Here is a 20173-nt window from a genome sequence, read left to right on the forward strand (position 1 = left end):
TACTAATGAACTCTATAAACAGGACAGGAGTATAGCCGACCTATTACACATTACGTATAGCATAACGTTAAAACATTCCACTAAATATGATTGCATTAGGTTTTAATTCAAATGTATCATTGAAAAAAATCAAACACCTCAATTCTAAATCAACTGGTGGTCAGATCCGCTGTTAACTCGTAACGTTACCTTGGACGACCAGGACTTTGAGATGACTTTGCTGTAGAAGAAAGAATCAGCTGTGCCTGTGTTATGACTCTAAGACAGTTGGACAGTCTTTTGGCTTTCACCACGAAGGACCACATCAGTCTAGAACGGATGGTCCTGGCATGGTGCCGTGTCGCAGTGAAGCGTCTGGCTAAAGGTTTAACTTCTAAAGATTGGATGCCGTGCGCGACGCTGAAGAAGAAGTCATGAATTTGGTCAATTATTAGCAGTAACAAATAGCTGATCACATGCCAAACGGCCAACTACAATTTGTTGTTAATAAATGCGTCTTCATCTTTAAAAAAAGACAGAACAGAGCTATCCAAGTGTCGCTCTACACAAGAACGCTTCCGGCGCACGCAGAAGATATTTCTTTCCTCCCAACTTCAATGTGTCCGGAAGTCGTTGCAAGTTCTAGAGTGACCTGCCTTCCTGTTGCACTGCAACAACTTCCAGCCACACCGAAATTATTTTACACGCACACACTCAGATACCCTCCACACCGAAGTAGGCTCTCTGCAGTGTGCTTGGTGTGCTCCTCTTCAGTGCATGTGTTGCTTGTTTTCAGTGCGTTTGTGCACCTTTTCAGTGTTACGCACTGAAAACCGTTCTAATGTTCTTCAATTCCTTTTTGAGGTTTTCTAACTCTAACTAACTAAAGACATACAGTCAAATTAAAAATCCCTAATGAGGTTGTTGTGACTCGTATGTTTGGGTCTTCAATGGGTTCCAATGAAAGAATCTGCTCGTGTATTTCTTTACTTCAAGGCGTTTTTCAATCAATCATCTTAACTACGTGTCTACAATCTGTCCAGTCAGTGTTTTCTCCTCAGAATTAAATATGGCATCTCAGACATCACCAGTTGTTTGCGTACTGCAAAATGCCACCAGATGCAGTACATCCTGGTATTTGTGGTATTTGATATACTATGTATTAGGACATACTAGATATTTTTCTGGCATATTAATAGAATGGAGGTATGGTTATTGGAACGCACATACTTAAACCTTCACTAAACCACTGAACTGATCAGTGTTTAGGAAGAAAATGCAACACAAATGAGCTTTTATGTTGGTGGTTTGGGAGTTGACCAACTAAAAGGTTGAAAAATATTCAGGATCCTGGATTGTTAGTTAATTATAATTAACACAGTGACAGGATTAAAGAAGTTCAAAATCCAAAAGATTGTTGATAAAATCTATATTTATGGCACTTTTTGGGACAAGAACAGGATACAGCAGTGATTCCCAATGTTTTTCTTTCATGTCTTTCGTTGGAAGCCAAAAAAAAAGCCTACATTTTGATAGCCTGCCAACATCAGGACGTTTGTTTCTTCATCCTTCCCAAATGATTCACTTTAATGGCTCGTTTTCATTTTTCAAGGTCCTTGAGGACAGTGGAGAACATTAATAAACTACTCAACTGTTTCACTCTCAAACAATCTAGTCTGTATCAGTCTGTTAGATATCAACCATCGAGTTGATTAGATTATCTTAGCATACAAACAATGAAGGCATTACTTGTCTGTTTAGACAAATGAAAAAACAAAAAGTTGTCGTTTTTTCACCTTTGGGCAGAACCATCTTTCCCCTTTTATGGTAAGTGAAGCAAATCAACTCCCTGGTCTAGCTCCACATCTATGATCTAACCCTCAGAGAGAAAGCACATACACCAGAATATAAAAGTATCCCTTTAATTTGTACATGAGTTTAATTCACATCATTCACAACCAAAAGTGCAAACCAGGCAGCAACATCCGGGTCTGAAAAGTGAAGCCAATGCGGTAATGCCTTGAACTTGTATTCTCTCTAGTGTCCATCAGGGGGCGACTCCTCTGGTTGTATAGAAGTCTAGTCTAAAATGACTCTACTTCTCTCTTGATTTATTACCTCAGTAAACATTGTAAACATGAGTGTATGGTCTCAGTCTCTAGTCTCAAGTCTTCTTTAATACAGCATGATGTTCACTTTTTAAATTATAGTCCCTTAGAGTAATACAAGTGGCAAAGCAGGGTATGCTTTAGTGCGTGGCTACCATGTGATTCAGGTCGTTACTGTGGCGTTGTCTGGTCTGGGTGTTGTCTGTGTTTTTGTCTAATAACTCTAATCCTTTCACAATAATTGTAACATATTCAGTTGCCTAAAAATATCTTCTTCAGCATTCGTTTGTACTAAGCGCCACCTTCTTGTGTCACTTCTGGTTGCAACAAGATGGCTACAAATAACATGCTGAACTGGAGGCTTCCAAACCATAGCCCACAAACCGATGGGTGATCACAGTGACTATGTCCACTGCTCAGTCTATGGTTGAGAGTTGTGTGGTAAAAGCTAACATTGACCCAAACAACCACATCATTTGCCAACTCAGTAATAACCAAGCCTCTCTCATTCTCAAGTCTGAGACCTTTTTGAAGTGTCTTCCAGAAGGAGGCATTGCATGTTGTGGGTCATGATGGGTATGTGGGTATTTACAGCATGTGTTGATATGGAAGCATGAGTACAGTGTACCCACTCAGTGGGTTAGTTTCTGCCATGTCTTTAGACTTTGATCAGGTCCGATCCTGATCAAAGAAGCAGATTGGACCATATTTTGAAAAAGGAATCCATTACTGACAGTATTACAGTTTTGTAGCACACTTTGGTTTGTCTGTATGCACTGGCACTTCACCATTATGTCATTGATGAAAGCTCAACAGGGAAGTTATTGATAAAAATTAATTTTCTTCTTTTTTTAAATGTCATATTTCCATCTTATATCATCGCTCTGTGGGTATCTTGGTCCAAATGCCTCTTTTTCCATCATATAACAAATATATATACTTAAAATACTTGCATATGAATCGACAATTGATTGACAAACTTGAATTTAATAGTTTACATGTCCAATATTTACAAACTGTTACAGTCGATTTTGTAAGGATAAGCAACCAAGGCAATCTCAACACAATATCCAACTCTCTGACTGATTTAATGTCATCGTATTCGTCAGGCAAAAATCTGTCTTTTCAGTTGTCTCTCATTAACTTGACCTATTTGCCATCATCCTCCATTTGTAATGTGATACCATTAGTCCAAACATGCCCCCGTAGGCATGGCATGTGGCTGAAAGCCTTGCTTGAGTTCAATGCTGCGCTGCTCTTCAGAGACCTGGTGTGCACATGTGCTCTTCTTCAGGGGATTCTAGTATGAAAACAACTGGAGGGAAAATGCAATTTGCCTAGAAAGTCTAACAGAGTGGATTTTGATCAAGTCCAGACGGTTAAGTTTCAGAGTTTCATAAAAAAAAAATGAAAAAAAGGTTGAAGAATACTATTCAAGAAAAGACAGTTTTCCAGTCTTGCATACATATAAACTACACATTGTTAATGTAGCCTACTGTTATTTTACATAATGTGAAATGTTTTGGAGTTGAACATCTTCAGCACAAATTGATGGATTGTGCTGTGCGGTTGTGAGTAGGTCTATTATCTCATACTGCATGATGGTGCACGAATCAAGAAGAAACTGTGTCACTACTGCAGCCATATTAAGTTTCTAACAATGACACAAGCACACTGCTTTTCCCTGCAGCTTCTACGTTTGCAGATAGCAAGTTCAGTCAAATATTTGACTCGTGTTTCACAGCAGGTAACCTAAGCTCAAATGTGTGTCCATATTGTGTGTGTTTTGTTTATTTTCTGCCTATTTTTGTAAATGTGTATTAGTCTGGGTTCCGGAAGTTTCACGTGGCTGCAATTTGTTTATTGCATTTTTCTCTATTTATTTCATAAAACGTGTATGCCAGTGTAATTGAACTGTCGGTTGTTTCATGAAATAGGACATGCTGTACTTACAGTATTCAATGTTGAAATCTCTGTGAACGACTGGTACGCTGCGTTCGAGTGCTCCTCGTAAGCCCATGCTTCAGAGAGTACTGTCAGCGAAAATGCAGCCTAAGTACAAGGTACCGTTTTTTATTATTTGAAATGAGACTGCATTTTTTTTTTTTTTAACCACAAAGTGATGCTTGTGCTTTGCTACAGACACCACCTGGCAGCTGAGCATACATCCCATTGAAAAGGCGACTTTCTCTCTTCGGATGTTAACATTACGACAGTCCTCGAAGGCAGCATGCAGCAATCGAGGAGAGGGCTCGAGACAGAGAAAGAGAGAGGTGGGTGTGACGTCATGGCACGGTGCCCCGTCCATGTTTGGCGAAGAAAAAGTTTGTGTTGCTGTCGACAGTCGTTTCGACAAACTCTAGCCGCCACCAGCAACTAACTAGAGCTCAGGAGAAGCACAACTAATTCAGCTTCAGGGCTTGTCATATCAACGGAACATTAATTGTTAAGATGACCGTACTTAATTATTCATCATTATTACGTTAACGGTATCCAAACAAAACTGGCAAAAGACCAGAGCGGGCGGTTCACGTTGAAATGAACGTCCAACAGTCGCGCTAACGTTTTTGTTTTTTTTTCCCCCTCCTGGATGGGCTGTTGTCTTTTTTCTCGCTATTAATGAATAGGATATTAATTCATTGGAGAGTCTCGCATCCTCCGCTGGCTGATCTCGCATGAACCGCGTCGAAGCAGCTCCGAGGGGTCGAGGCTCCGCCAGCAGTGCCGGGGCTTCACGATGAGGATGCCCCGAGGAGGACGCCTGCTCCTGGCTACGTGCCTTGGCTCGCTCTTCGTGCTCGTGCTCTACTTTCAGAGCATCACCAAGCCAGGTAAGACCCCCACTGCCCGTATTGTGAGGTTCTGCGGCTGAAATAACGCATTTATATTTGAACACAACAGCAATACTGTGTTAAATTAGATCCCCTTTAGGGTGCAGTGACCACAAAGAAAGGAAGAAAAGCTGCACGTGCACGTAATACACTTAATATCTAGTTTGGCGTTGTGTTTTATAGGCTTGTATCTTGAATGCTGCAGTGAGAAATGGCACTTTTGGATTCATGGTTATCAAAAGAAATAAGTGACCACAGGAGTATCTCAGTGTATGAATGTCACATGGCTGAATACTGAACAAAAGTAGGAGCAAAGTGATCTAGTGGACAGCAGTGTGGTGGTCTTGTATGCAATATTAATGATTTTTACCCTGTTATTTTTACCTATCCTTACCTGTAGCCTATTGCTGCTGCAACTAAATAACTTCCCCTCGCGGGATCAATAAAGTATCTATCTATCTATCTATCTATCTATCTATATATCTATATATATATATATATCTACGTGGTGCTTCAATCATTTGACACAACTGGCATCATTGGTACACGTGTGTGCTTGTGAAACAGAGCATGTGCAGAGAGAGAATGACATGAAGTATGAGATGAAGTATGACATGAAGCATGAATCAGCTCACTGTGAGCAGTGTAATGTTTTGACAGCCCCCCCACCCCCTCCTCCTATGCATTCCTCTGCTTTAACCTTCCTCTCCTCTTTCCTCTCCTCTCCCTTTTGTTTCCTTGGCTAAGCCTCTTCTAGACGTTGAATGGCACATTGTGCCCACAGGGGGCTTCAGACCCCCAGGGAGAGGAGTCGGAGAGAAAGGGGGAGAAAAGAGAGGTCGAGATCAATGCGGCTTTTTTGTTGGAATAGAAAAGTTTTGAGGTGAACTGGGTGACTTTTCACAGCTTTGGCGAGAGATCCATGTCAAGGCATATATAATGGAGCATCTGCTGGCGCCGTAGTTTATGAAATATAACGATTAAGAAATAGTAAAACATTTAAACAAAAAGCACCATCACACAGCTGGATTGTCTCCCCGTGATGTAACAGTTCACAACCAAAGTAGTAAATCACTTTTTATAGATCACCACACATGGAATATATGTAAAGCTTTCAGTGGCAGACACACAAGCCACATGTTGCCGAAGCTACAGTTTAAAAAAAAAAAAAAAAAAAATACAGGAGCGCTGGCATGGACTCCCCTCCACCAGCTAGGTGTATATTACCTCCGGAGCACGGCCTGTTCAGGCCTGTCTTCTCTGCAGTCCGTCTGGTAGACGTGCAGGCCACATGAAAAGCATGTAGGAGCCGCACACTAGAGAGGACTAATTCAGAGGATGGCAACAAAGCACAGGGCTTCCTTAATTATTGTGTATGTAGTCGGACGATTTTTAAAAACACCACCAAATGTCTCGTTTAGTTCTGCGCTGTCCCGGTTATTTCCCTTCCCTCTCATTTGCCACTTCGACTCTGTTTTTCGGTCGGAGTGTAGCGGGACAGAAGGGAAGCAGCCAGTGGTCCTCAGCGAGAATAACCTGTCGCAGCATGTGGCACTACTTTTATCTGATTTATTCCTCGTGTGTTTGTTCTAAATTACATTTCAACCCTTTTGAGAGAGTTATTCATGAGATGTGACATTCGTCATATTTGAGATTCAGATCAGTTTCTGTCCAAACTTCCTGTATAACAGTTGTGGTGGTGAATGTGGTTCAAGAGCAAATTGTCCCTGATCGGATACTAAAATAAAAAAACAACAACAATACAACCCCAGGATGACTTTTTAAAAGAGAACCTGTATCAACACCTGATATTCACACTTCATGGAAATAGATTGACCGCGACGTGATATCGCAGCCTTTTTTAAGTGTGTAGCACCGGTAGTTTTTGAGAATTTTAATAGTTCATATGCCACACAGTTGGGATCTCTGCACAGCTGTGATCAGAGGGGTGATTTAGCGTGGCGGTGGTTTGATGTTTACCCAACAACCAGAATATAGGGGATGAGAAATGTGAGTTTTGTTCCAGAGACCTGTTTGTTGGTGGAGAGATTGGTGAGAACTACCCTGTGGTTGGCGTTTATATTATCGTAGCACGGTGTTAATTGTCATAGTGAGTTACAAAGTATTATCTGTGAAGCGTGTTTGTTGCTAATTCCGTTGCTTTCATGAGACCTTCATTGAAAACAAAGCTCTTCCTGGTACTAACCACTGGTGCACAGACAGAACTCGCCGTACGTTCTAAACGTCATTTTAAAATATCCTCATGTTCTCGGAGGTCACTTGTCTTCATAACCACGTCTCCTTATTAAGCTTACCGTTTTGATATCAGACAGGAAGCGCAGTGCATAGTATTGTTGTCCTTGTATTGTCAGACTTCCTCTGCCAACTCCCTTTTGGTTTTGGCGCTCAGGAAAACGTGTGCGATTATAAACCCATTAGTTGAGTCTTGTCAGATTTTGTTGCCGTATTAACTGGGTTTGGTCGGCAGATTTTGAGCTGTAGTTGCAGTTCCTGTGGGCGAGATGGTGTCTCTTTGTTTGATTTGACTTTTGACAGTTACAGGCTGTGTCGGTGGTACAGATCGCCCATTAAAGGATCAATCGGCATCTCGGCGGGATCCGTTCACGCATGGATTCAAAGTTCCGAATATAGATCCCTGCTGTGCTTTTGCGCTGTGGGCTTTTTACATAGTTATAGCCGAGGAAATCGACCGCATAACCACTGCAGCTCTGTCCAAACTTAGGCCAAACATGGACTTTTGGGATCTTTCTCTATTGGAAAAGAGATTCCCCCCCCCCCTCCCTTTCATCTCTGTTAAGATATTTAACACGTCTTGCTGTCTTTAGGCTTTACACAAGTTTATTTGAATTCATCAACAATAACATGCAATGTGCCGGATATGTAACAGCTGCATTTTGGGAAATAACAGACTTGCTGAGTGACTCTAGAAACATTCCCATCACAACTTAATTGTTTCATTTCCTCCCAAAAAAAAATCTTCCCTCGAGCCAGTGTAAAAACCCTCTTTTGAGATGCTGAGCAAAGTCCCCTACCATGTGCTTTTTCCAGTCAGACTCTCTTATTAGATACATCATAATTTGAACAAAAATAGAGATGAACACCCAGTTTCTATTTCTTCTCAGGCTCCCTTTTATGTGGTTGCATTGACTCAGCAAGGTTGTGCGTGTCATTTGAAGCGTACGTGTTCCAATGCCAAGTGTCTGAATCCACACTAATGATATAGCACTGCTTAACTAAAGAAATGCACACTTGTGATACGATCAATAAGACTTTATGATATCACACGGCTGTATGTCGTGTCTTGTTTGCATCGTGTCTTGGGAACTGAACTACATGTGTTGCCCTTGAGCCGAACCAGGACTTGCGTCTACAGGTTTACTCTTGGTACACTCCTAGTTTCTAAATTCACAGTCTGTGTTCACGTTGCTGTTTGCTGTACATTCCCCCTCTCCAACATTTCCACTACCTTGACTGCGCATGGCTTCATGGCCTCACATAATGGAGGGTGGGAACACTCTTCTCTCTCTCTTTCCCAGCTATAGGAGACGATAATGAATTGTCCGATCATGCCGAAAAGGCCCTTGGGCATCTGAATAACATATTCTCAGGTAGTGGTTCTCCTTTACACCATGCCACTGTTTTAGCTTTCGAATGGGAACTGAATGGACGGACGGATGGATGGATGCTGGGAGTTTTAAGATTGTTTTTGCTGGACATCACTGATCCTCTACATTCACAAAAAGCAGAATCCAGTCGGTTGGTTCCTCTGACAGTAATGGATCCAACCTCTCAACTCTAAACAGAGGCAACACCAAGGCCTACTCTGTGTCCTACCCACACAGTCAGTGCACAATTCACCATGTCATGTTTTACTCAAACCTGCTGGAGGAGCGCACACACACACACACACACACACACACACACACTATAATCTTTGTCATTGAACACATACATTTGCCCACAATCACGCTTGTTCACCCCCGCCCGCACCCTTTCGAAACACACACACACAACGTGTAATCCTGCGACCGAACACACCAGCGCTACTTTATGCGCGTTGCCACTTATCATCCGACTCTGACGTCACCTGCAGCTGTCAGACTCGGATTGAGGTCGTCCCACGATGCCGACAACCACATGCTACACCTGCGGGCTATTTGTTCTGCCACAAGTCTATTTCTTTATATCCCTACCGGGCTCTGTCCTCTAAATCGTCTTCTGGTTTCACTTTCAGTGTATTGCTTTGCTCTTGTGTTAAGGTACATATGTGGGTACGTATCTCATACAACCCACTGATACTCTGCTTGAAGGCCTGTTTGGCCACAGGGTGGGTGAGACGGAGGTATCGCACACATATTGCTTTTTTTAATAACAAAAGACAGATGGGTTGAAAAATTAAGGGTTTTCACTGCTTAATATAACCGACCCAAGATACTTGCTCCCGGGCTATAAATATTTATATTGGATTTAGTGTTTTTGTATAATTTGTTTATTGAAGCAGATGTTCTGTTTGCAGTCTTTTCCACTTCAATCTACTACTGCAGAATTTATTTTACAGCTTAAGATAATATTTGATAACAGAAATAGGGCCTTGATTTATAGTGTAAGTATTTGCTGATACAAAAAAAAAGTATCATGATAAAACATTTTTTCCATCCTTTTTGCCATATCTCCCAGCTCTAAATCTACAAGAATGATGTACTAGGATCACTTGATCCCCTTTGGCTTCTATCATTCTGGCCTAACATCTGTTGCTGGAATGTTTGTGTGTTGTTGTTTTTTTTGTTTGGAAAAAACTTTAAATGAACATGGGGACACTAAGGCTACATCCACACTACTACGTTTCCATTTTAAATCGCATATGTTTTACTACGTTAATGCCCAGCGTCTATACTACCCCAGAGGTTTAAATCTCAAAAAAACGGAGAAACTCCGGGGTTGCGTCGTAGCGGGGGGGGAACTTTTGAAAACGATGATGTAGACACACCCACGTTCTTTACTTAATTGGGTTTTGCAGTCACGAGTCGACGTGTGAAAACAAACAAAAACAGCCTTGATTGCAGATCGACTACCAGTTGCTGACCTCGTTGTCTACACTAGCAGCTGTTGTGCCGCTCGTTTCTGCGTTCTATAATGCTGCTACTGCCTGCGTGCGGAGAAAGCAAGCTGTTATTGGAGCAATTAGCGAGCGGCGCGTCAGCCCCACGGAGCGGACTTTTGAAGTCATGGTTTACGCCTTTTGAGGAGGACAATGGATGCAAAACGGAGGACTTTCCTTCTCTTATTAATGATTATTTTGCTCTGCGCAAATATTGTGAAGTCTACAAAGAAACTGTAAATGAACAAAAGCATAAATGCTCTCCAGTACGCCGGACTTCCAGCCACCAGCAGAGCTACGAGTGTGAGAACACACAACACCAAATTTAATGACCCGTAATTAGTAAAACTTTGATTTGTAAGTGTGTGTGTGTGTGTGTGTGTGTGTGTGTGTGTGTGTGTGTGTGTGTGTGTGTGTGTGTGTGTGTGTCCGTCCGTCCGTCCGTCCAAAAACGATGCTGAAACGCACATGTAGATCGTTTTCGCTTTAAATGTAAACTTAGTAGTGTGGATGTAGCCCAAGAGTGAGATCAAAAGGAACTGCCATCCCCACTATAAAGGATATCACTGGTCGTAAAGTCACCTCATGTTGTTGGTCTAATCACCACCATGTGCCGCTCTTAGCGTGTGGATGGTGTTACGCCTTCTCAAGCTACACTCAACGCAAACACTGAAAGTCTGGCCCCCGTAACTCCTGACAACCCCATTGTCTTTTCCTGCCATCAGCTGTTTTCTTTTGTGACATCCTATTTTCTGTCACTTTCCATCTTACATTGGAACAGACTTTTATACAACCCAATAAAAGCAAAATACACTGTGGGTTTTCTGTCGGCTCATGGAAACTTCCATTACGTGGCCCTCATAGAGACGAGCTTTTAAGTACAATGAAGTGTAACTTCACCTCTTTAAATACATATATTATTACTGATGAGTCATGTGCTTTTTATCATGATCAAAGAGGGGAAGAGAAAAACAGAAGCGGTTCTGCCAACCGCAAAAGACAGAGATTTAAATGATATTAACAACTGAAATGTTTTGATGTGTTGGGCCCACACACACACACACACACACACACACACACACACACACACGCAGTGAAACAAACTTTGTCACTAAGTTTCCGTCGAGTGTTGTCTGATTATAATGTTCCAGACTAGTATACAGACTTAATGGAACTCTGTTTGTCTTTGAATGAAACATCAGCACTTAAAGGGCAGCGCATGTAGAGGCAGTGGCCAGTAGCTCCAGTGAACCTGGCTACATTTTTTGTAAAGTTGTCTTTTCATGTTTATTACTGGAGAGTGTGTGGCATATGACAGAGATACACTCGTGAACATTGGAGAAGGAAGCGTGACGATTTTGGTTAAAGTGTTACGGAACCGTGAGACGAGCACCAACCAACCAACCAGACCGGCAGAACCAAACGCCACCGAAAGCGGAGTCGACCGCCTCGGGAGGAGGGCCGAGATGGAAGCTAAGCTAATCCAGCGAGGACCTTAGGCTGTGCCACCACCCAGCCTACTGCCTGACTAATATCCGTTCACGGGAAAATATGATTCACACCGCTGACGGGCCGTCAAACCTGACAAACCCAAGTCCACCATGGGGCTGCTTGTGTGCGCAGTAAGACTGGGGCCTTTTTTTCCGCTCTTCCAGCGAACTAACTGTCAGCATTGTGTCACTTCCTGGGTCTGAGAGGAAGTGGGTTTTTCTGGTGCATGTGATACGCGACACAGAAAGAAAGATGTGGTTTGTAAAGATCAGAGTGAAATAGCCTCTGAATGTACGACAGAGAAAACATTGAGAGCAAGTTAAAGCTTTGATGCATTAGACAGGATAAGAAAAGCATTCCTGACTTTAACTTTTCATACACAGCGAAAGATAGCACCGCTAATGGAAGAGAACGTCTAGGCTGGCTGCTGTCTTGTGGTGCCAGTAGACACAAAGACCTTTCATAGGCTCTTTTATATGGAAGAAAGAGGATCAGTGGGATGATTTAACTGCATAGTCGTAAAGTTTATAGAGGTACAGCGCTACAAATCAAGTGGGCATGTCAGGGGGAAAGGAAAAAAAAAAAATCACATTTCTTTAAAACGGAGCAAGATACAAGGACACCCTCCGCTCCTCATGCTTACCGGTTAACACCCATGTACACACTCGCACATTGAGAGGCTGTGTCCGTAATTATGTGACTGCTCTGTGAGACTGCACTCAGACACACTGGTGCTTTTGAAACTAATTTGTAGCATCAGCGTTCTAAAATCACAATGTTAACATGGGACGTTTAGCTGGTATGATGTGCATCATGGTCACCGTCTTAGTTTAGCACGTGAGGTTGCTAGCATCAGCAAAGTAGCGCTAAACGCAGCACAACAGAGGCGGAGGCGAATGTCGTTTCGTCTTGGCGAAGCCGGGGGGGGGGGGGGGGGGGGGGCAGAGAATGTCTGTACAATACGGCCCAGAACTCCATCCAATTACTGTTGAGATAACAGTCTGGATCAATGTGGTGGGATGGCCCAACCATCCCTAGAGTCATGCTGCAAGCAATGGCTATAAAAAACGTCTCTATAAAAACCTTGTGACATTCTCTGGTTAAACCCACCAGCTAGAGAGTTGTTGTTGTTGTTGTTGTTGTGTCTTTTTGCTGCAGCCCCACGGGAATTAAACAGCCGATAATAAAGTATGAAGAAAATCAAGCAGTAGATGTTCTTCTTCTTCTAACATCATCAATACATTTAGCCTCTGCTAAGCGTAGAAACTTTGTGGTGGTGTAAATATGTGGAGTGACGCTGAGATTGGAAAGGGGCGGATGCTACGCCATGTGTCAATCCCTCGTGATGTGTTGCTGCTGTTTTACTGGCCTGTGGCCGTTATAGACAATGTTGCTAACGTTCCACACCCGTTATCATACCCGCTTATTATGGTAAGCAGTGGCAAACAGTGTAAATCTCTTTTTCTTTTTTTTTTGTTGCTGTTATCTCATTTTTAGCAAATTACCTTTTACGCTACACTTTCTAGGGGCAAATATAAATACTTACCTGGCTCTTGGTATTCATTGTGGGTCATTGATTGAAAATGTTCCACCCTAGGTAGAAGGACTCGCCGTACAGTTTATCTTTGTTTCATTCGGCTGATTGACACATTCAGGTGATGCCATAGTAAATTCAGTGCTAATCCGACTAGCATGCTGCAGCTGATAAGGCAATAACTGGTGTGCTGCCAAACCGTTTTTGGGAACCAACTCTCCAGGATTTCTGCTCTGTCTGTCTGTCTGTCTGTCTGTCTGTCTGTCTGTCTGTCTGTGTGTGTGTGTGTGTGTGTGTGTGTGTGTGTGTGTGTGTGTGTGTGTGTGTGTGAGTGAGACATTAATAGACTATTTTGACATCAGGGCGTGCCGAAAGGCTGTCGCACACCGAACCGTCGAGGGGCGGAGCACGTTTCCGCTCCGCCCCCCCTAATATTAAGCTAAGCTAAGCTTTCAACACGGTCCAGCAGGACTTAGACGTCGACCTCTGTGTGATCAGATGATGTGGCACACATGCACCCGGAGGAAGTTGAGGATTTTGATGATCCGTGTGAGCTTAGGCTAAGAGGAAGGGACAGGAAGAGGCTGCGTCGCTGCAGCCTTACGGTCTATCTCGGGTCCTCTACCACACCTTCTCACTGTATTTGCAGCGGTTGCTCAGTCACCAGTACAGCTGCTGTTCCCCTTTTTTTTTGTTTTGTTTTCTGCTTCCTCAAAATGACAGGAAGCAGATATGATTTAAGAGTTTGTAAAAAACAAAAATTGTGGTTTGTATGTTTTTTTATGAGTCCCCAAGTTGACAAAGAGATTTATAACATTTGGGCGTGGCATTTTCAGAACGGTGAAAGCTCAGACTTATTTGCTTAATGTGAACCCAGCAGAGAGAATAAGGCTCTTTCTGGGTTCCATACTTGCATAGCATAACCCGTCAACTTGCTTTTTTTTTTTTTGTTAACTAATATGCTTTCCATATGAAGGTTTGGTATTTCACCATCGATCCATATGTTTCCTTTCAAGCAGATTCCCTTATGCTAACATACATGAAGCACATGACCCCCCCCCCCCCCATCCCATCCCATCCCAGCATTGTGCAAAAAATGTAAAGCAACCCAGTGCATTTTTGAGCCACATGTGCAAAACAAATCACTTTTCTCACTCGGCACCATTAGCTGCAGACCCCAAACACTGAGTGCCATCAGGCCTGGGTGGGAGCAGGAGGGGGAGGAGGGGGGGTGGGGGAGTAGAGAGTAGAAGGCAGATGTGTTTATAGAGGCTGGAGGAGGGAGGAGAGACGATAACAAGGTCTCTACCACCAGATCGCTCAACTTTCTGGAACGTGCAGAGCCTCCAGCAGCTCCATCATTACCCATGCAATGTTATGCAGCCAGGCGTGGTTCTTACCCACAGCCAATCAGTGATGCATATTTATCATTGTTTGGTTGTGTTATGTAAAGAAATTGGTGGTGGGTGTTCTCCAAACTTTTGTACTGTGTCCCTCCAGTTCATTTGCTGTGGGTAGATTTCCGAAAAAGGGTAGCAGTCAAATTAAATAAGAACAGATTAAGTAAAGAAGAAAAAGTGCAGCTAGAGCAAAGACGGACCTAGAAGGAGAAATGTGAGTTACGTAAGCGTTACAGAGAGTTTGGAAGGAACACTCTGTTCCTATGGAATCTATAAATGAGAGGAGGGAGGATCACGTCATGACAAAGGCAGAACCAGACGACTGATGGAAAGTTGGCTCTGACTGATCTCCCCAATATATGGACATCTTTAGAGTGTAATTTAAACCTCTGGCCAAAACGCATGACACGCTGTGAAAAAGGGTTTCTCATTACGCTACATATAGGCTTATGAAAAGATTAGAAGAAATGCGCTCAGACTTGTATCAGTGGTGACAAAGTTCATTTCACATTTTCACATAAATCCCGTAAAGTTAGAAAGGAACCAGAGCGATGGAACGAAAATAGAAGAAATCCCTCGATTCAATTTTTTTGTTGCTACATTGGCAATCAGTCAATGATTTTTCTTTCTAACTGTAGAACCTGCTGAGACGACGGACAGCAGACCAGGGAAAAGCAGGAGAAGTCCACTGCAGACCCTCTACAATGGAGACCAGGTGAAAACACAGCAACGCACACACACACACACACACACACACACACACACACACACACACACACACAAATGTTTGCCAAGCTCTGTTGTCCTTGTTCTGTACATTCCTGTACATTGTCCTTGAAACAGCGTAATTAAATTACATTTTTCTATTTCTGCTTCTCGTCCGTTTCTCCTGCGTTGCTTCGATCGCATCCCTACAAGAAGCTGGAGCTGTTGGCAGCTCAGCGGTCCCTCCAAGGCCGCAGGGAGCTGTTGGAGCAGGCGTGTCTGAGCCACACGAGGAAGCGCCAAGTGCTTTCGCCCGAGGACCTCAAACACCTCATTGTGGATGATAAACACAGCCTTATTTACTGCTACGTACCCAAGGTTGGTTACAATGAGATGTAGGAGCGCGGCTAATATTCTAGACCGGAGGTCTTCAAACTGTGAGGCGCACCTCTGCAGGGGGAAGAGCTGCATGTTTGGCCTGCTAATTTGTTGACTCACTGAATTCGTGGAAAAATTATAACATGTTGACATGGAGGGGGGTGGGGAGCGCAGTTGGCTTCTTTTAGGGGGGGCGGGCAACAGGGTCAAACTTTGAAAAATTCTGTTACACCAAGACGAGAATATTCTTCTTATTCAGTATGATCAGACCGTTGATATGCACGTTTCTTACAGTGTATAAAAGCACCAGTATTCATGCATACGTGTGCGTATTTCCTCACTTTCCTCACTTCCAGGTAGCCTGCACCAATTGGAAGCGTGTCCTTATGGTCCTCTCCAGCGACGGCCGCTACATCAACCCCCTCGCCATCCCTGCTAACGAGGCTCACGTGGCGGGTAACCTCCGCACGCTTTCCGAGTTCACGGTCCCTGAGATCAATCGACGCCTTCGCAGCTACCTCAAGTTCATCTTCGTGCGGGAGCCCTTCGAGCGCCTGGTGTCCGCCTACCGGAACAAGTTCACCCGCAGCTACAACACGGCTTTCCACAAGCGGTACGGGACCAAGATCATCCGCCGGAACCGCCCCGATCCGCAGCGCGAGGCGCTGGAGAAGGGGAACGACGTGTCTTTCCCCGAGTTTGTCCAGTATCTGGTGGACCCTCGGACCCAACGGGAGGAACCTTTCAACGAGCACTGGGAGCGGGTGCACTCCCTCTGCCACCCCTGCCTGATCCACTATGACGTAGTGGGGAAGTACGAGACTCTGGAGCCAGACGCTCAGGCCGTGCTCCGGTTGGCCGGAGTGGAGGAGACGCTTCAATTCCCAACATCCGGTAAAAGCACCAGAACTGACGGCAACATGGCAGCACGCTTCTTCAAGCACATCAGTCCTTTCTACCAGAAGAAACTGTTCAACCTGTATCGAATGGACTTCCTGCTCTTCAACTACTCCACACCAGAGTACCTCAGGACTCGATGAGGGGCGGAGCAAAGAGGACTGACACGGATGGGTTCCCCTTAGTGCTGATCATTTAGCACTTTTTGGTTGCCGTGGACGATTTTCATCCATGCGCAGAGTGGTCCATCACAAGCACTGACTTGTCACTATGACCCTCTGACAAAATCACCAAAAATGGTGCCTTTTTTTATTTTATTTTTTTACATTTAGCAGTTTGAAAATGCATTTGACACATTACCTGTCTTTACAAACAGATCCCTGAGGTTCACTTAGAACTCAGTATTTATTTCTTATTCACTTGATTTTTACCATTTCTCACCTAGAAATGACTTTCTTAGACTTTTGCTGTCCGTCACATGTTGTCCTTGTCTTAGTGTAAACATGCCTTACCAACATTTCTGCCATGCTTTCTACGGTGACAGTCTTCCCGTGGCTTTGTTCTTCTGAGAACTAATGAGCCATACATTAAAGTCACACTTGTGAGGAGCGGGTTCTCCTTTTGCAATCGGTGGTATACAGGTGAATGTGCTGACATGTGAAACTGAACACAGCAGATTCAATCAAAAGCACAACAAACAAAAAAAAAGAATATCTCTGGATGGCATTTATTTATGTATGTCAGTGCGTTAAGTATTTATTGTTCTAGTGTGTGAGTCAGGATTTAGTCCCGTGTTTTTGTGAAAATGAATTCTTTATGAAAGAACGGAGGTGTCGCTCTTCTTCCTTCACATGGAAAGTTACTTGCGCTGTTGGCTTTTGCACATAAATACAAATATGCTACAATATCCCAAAAAAAAAAAATCATCACATCCCCACCCTATAACCATAGCTCAGGAACCATTGCCTGGGCTTGTCTTATCAAAGTTGTGTCGTTGACACTATCTTAAATGTCTAACTGAGAGTCATTCCCAGGGAAAATGTTTCAGTCTCTTCTTAATTCCAGCGAAAAGCTCGTTGCTATCCCGCCTCTATCGCTGTCTGTATTTAGCTCCGGGCAGGTCGGCTGAACAAACAACCGCATAGCTGTGGTCGGGGCTCGGTCCAGCCCAGCGCTACCCCTGGTCAGAGCTCCCCTTGTTAGCGGCAACCCAGGCCGGAGGGGGTTAATCCGCCACCGGGCATCTCCACTGCAGAGCCTTGTTCGGGCAAATGTGTCGGGGAATTTCATAATGCAGAGGTTGATGTAGGAAAATGTTTATTAAAGGCCCGTACTGTGAAAGTATCCGTTTTAACAAAATGTCTTCATACAGGTTTTTACGGGGGACTTCCACGGGTTTTTACACATCAAAGTCTGTTTACAGGTCTTGGGGAGTCCTGCCGCGTATGTGAAAAAAAAAAAGAGCTTTATAAAGCCTTTTGTGGCTCCGCAGGGGGAGCTGCAAAACGTCTGATGAAGTGCTCTTGAGCCAGGGTAGGGTGGGACTAAATACTGAATACTATAAGTTAGAAAGAAGTGAGCCAACCAGACCTCTGCAGCCCTTCTCCTCTGGTTAAGGCGAATGGCTTGAGGCTACTTTAGCGCCCCTGGATCTCTGTAAAAAGACAATAACGATATATTCTTTTTTTTAAACTGCCCATCGTGGGCCGACAACGTTATAGGAGAGTAATGATAAATCGGTGGATTATTCTATTAAGTCCATTGTTGAAACTAGGTGTGAAATCATCTAATAGATTTACATAATTTCAACTGAAACAGTCCAATCTGCCAGTGCAGAGTCATTTCTGCAACCTCATTTTGTGTAGTTTGAGAATGTCACTTCTTTATTTATTTTTTTTTCAAGTTGCATGGAGCCAACAGGAAACTGTCTAATCTCATCTCTTTATTTCTTTCATCTCCTATTTCCTCCAGACTTCTTCTGTAACAAAATGTCCTCTCGCTTTTTTGTCTGTAGTAATAAGTGCAATATCTGTGTGTGAGTATCTGTAATGTGCTAAAAAAAAAAGCTGTCTTTATACGTGATTTCCTCCTTTTATTGAAGCCTTATATATATATTTGTCCCATCATGCTTTTGCCACATTTTTATTTGTCTCTTTTCCATCGATGCTGCCGTGGATTACAGGGTTTTCATTTTAACGCTCCCCTCTGGAGCCGTCTGTGATTTTAAGCCATAATTTGCAAGCAGATGTGACTTGCCAAAAACCCGATCACACCCTTCATGATGCCGAGCGAAATATGTTTTGACCTTTTTCTTTCTTTCTTTCTTCCGCTGGAAAATACAAATAACAAGCAGCTTGTTCATTGAAAGGGATGAAAACGTAGATCCATCCCAATCAGACGCTGCTGTGAGTAAACACAGCCAGTCAGACGTCTCCATTTCTGTCGACCTACCTGTGACTGTGTGAGTCATTGTGCAATAGCAAACGGAGCACAATCTGAAAGGATCTCTCATGCACCAGTTTACTTACGCCACAAAACTGTGAATGTGATAAGTGAAGATGATGGCTGGTTACTTTATGAATACAATCCCTTAACTGCAGTTGTGTGTGTGTGTGTGTGTGTGTGTGTGTGTGTTATTCTTTGTTTGTTGTCTCTTATCACAAAGTTTCAGTAAGTGGTAAACGGACTGTACTCGCAGCGCTTTCACACTACATGTCATCGTTCACTCATTCACACACTGATGACAGGGGGCTACCATGCATGGTGCCACCTGCTCATCAGGACTATCTAACATTCATACACCGCAGGCACGGCTACGGGAACAATTTTTGAGGTTCTTGCCGAAGGATACGTCGACACGGACTAGCGGAGCCGGGGATCGAACCGCCGATCCTCTTGACTGAAGGACGGCCCTGCTGGCCTATGTTTCCTGTGATGGTATGGACTGCGGTCGAGTGAGCCATTCGTCGTAAGAATCCAGTCAGCGAGCCGCCGTTTGGGTTTTGACGAGCGTCGATCGTAGAGATGAGGTACAGCTGCTCGGAGGCTAAAAAGGACAAAGACCCGTATTACACAATAATGACACACAGTGACGACTTCCTCATCTTTAAACTCTCTTAAGAAGGAATTTGCTGACATTTTCAATGTTATCCTGTTCAGCATAGCCCAAACTATGCCCGTGTAAAATATGATGTGATTTTACTGTACAGCTTTAGAGAACATGAACGGGGAAAGTCAGCTCAAATGGCATTATGAACACATCCATAATCAAAGCTTCGCTGACATTCTCAACAGAACCCTGTTCACACTGACCACGTCAAATGTCAAGCCATTTGTTGCGGGAGGATCCTAAAAAAAGTCTGAAGCTTGTTTACAATGTGTATATTTGTCCAAAGAGATCGTATAATAAAGTCAGCATGCATTTAATCTTTTGTGTAGTTTAATTATGGAATTCTGCAACATTTGACTTCATCTGAAAAGGACAAGGTTACTTTAACCTTACTTTAACCTGTGACAAGGTTACAGAGTCTTTGTAGCTGGCACTACCACCGGACTCAGGTGGGACCCATCAGCTGACGAGCAACAAGCTGAAAGACAGAAAGAGACAGACCCCTAGTGGAAGGGAGGCGTCCTCACAAAGTCCTCGACATGCTATACTCTGACTGTTTTTCACTTTTTCTCATGTCAATTTCTCCTAAAGCAAGACACTTAACCCCTAAATACTATTACTA

At 43.4% G+C, this 20173-nt stretch overlaps 1 protein-coding gene across 2 annotated transcripts; it reads left to right on the forward strand.

The window, feature by feature from the left end:
• Positions 1–4405: 4405 nt before the first annotated feature.
• Positions 4406–19868, forward strand: LOC137889664 (carbohydrate sulfotransferase 11-like). 2 transcript variants are annotated; one of them, XM_068733625.1, is made up of 4 exons: positions 4406–4918; positions 15101–15177; positions 15381–15545; positions 15902–19868. In XM_068733625.1, exons 1-4 carry the CDS (start codon positions 4825–4827, stop codon positions 16583–16585), a joined length of 1020 nt encoding a protein of 339 aa, XP_068589726.1. In that variant the 5' UTR covers positions 4406–4824; the 3' UTR covers positions 16586–19868. The 2 variants fall into 2 exon arrangements, with proteins under 2 accessions (XP_068589726.1, XP_068589727.1); XM_068733626.1 differs by having other exon boundaries at positions 15384–15545.
• The last annotated feature ends 305 nt before the right edge of the window (positions 19869–20173 follow it).

Source organism: Cebidichthys violaceus, unplaced genomic scaffold, assembly GCF_023349555.1.
Source record: "Cebidichthys violaceus isolate CVI_PGR_0920_01 unplaced genomic scaffold, fCebVio1.0.p SCAF_6, whole genome shotgun sequence".
Lineage (NCBI taxonomy): Eukaryota > Metazoa > Chordata > Actinopteri > Perciformes > Stichaeidae > Cebidichthys > Cebidichthys violaceus.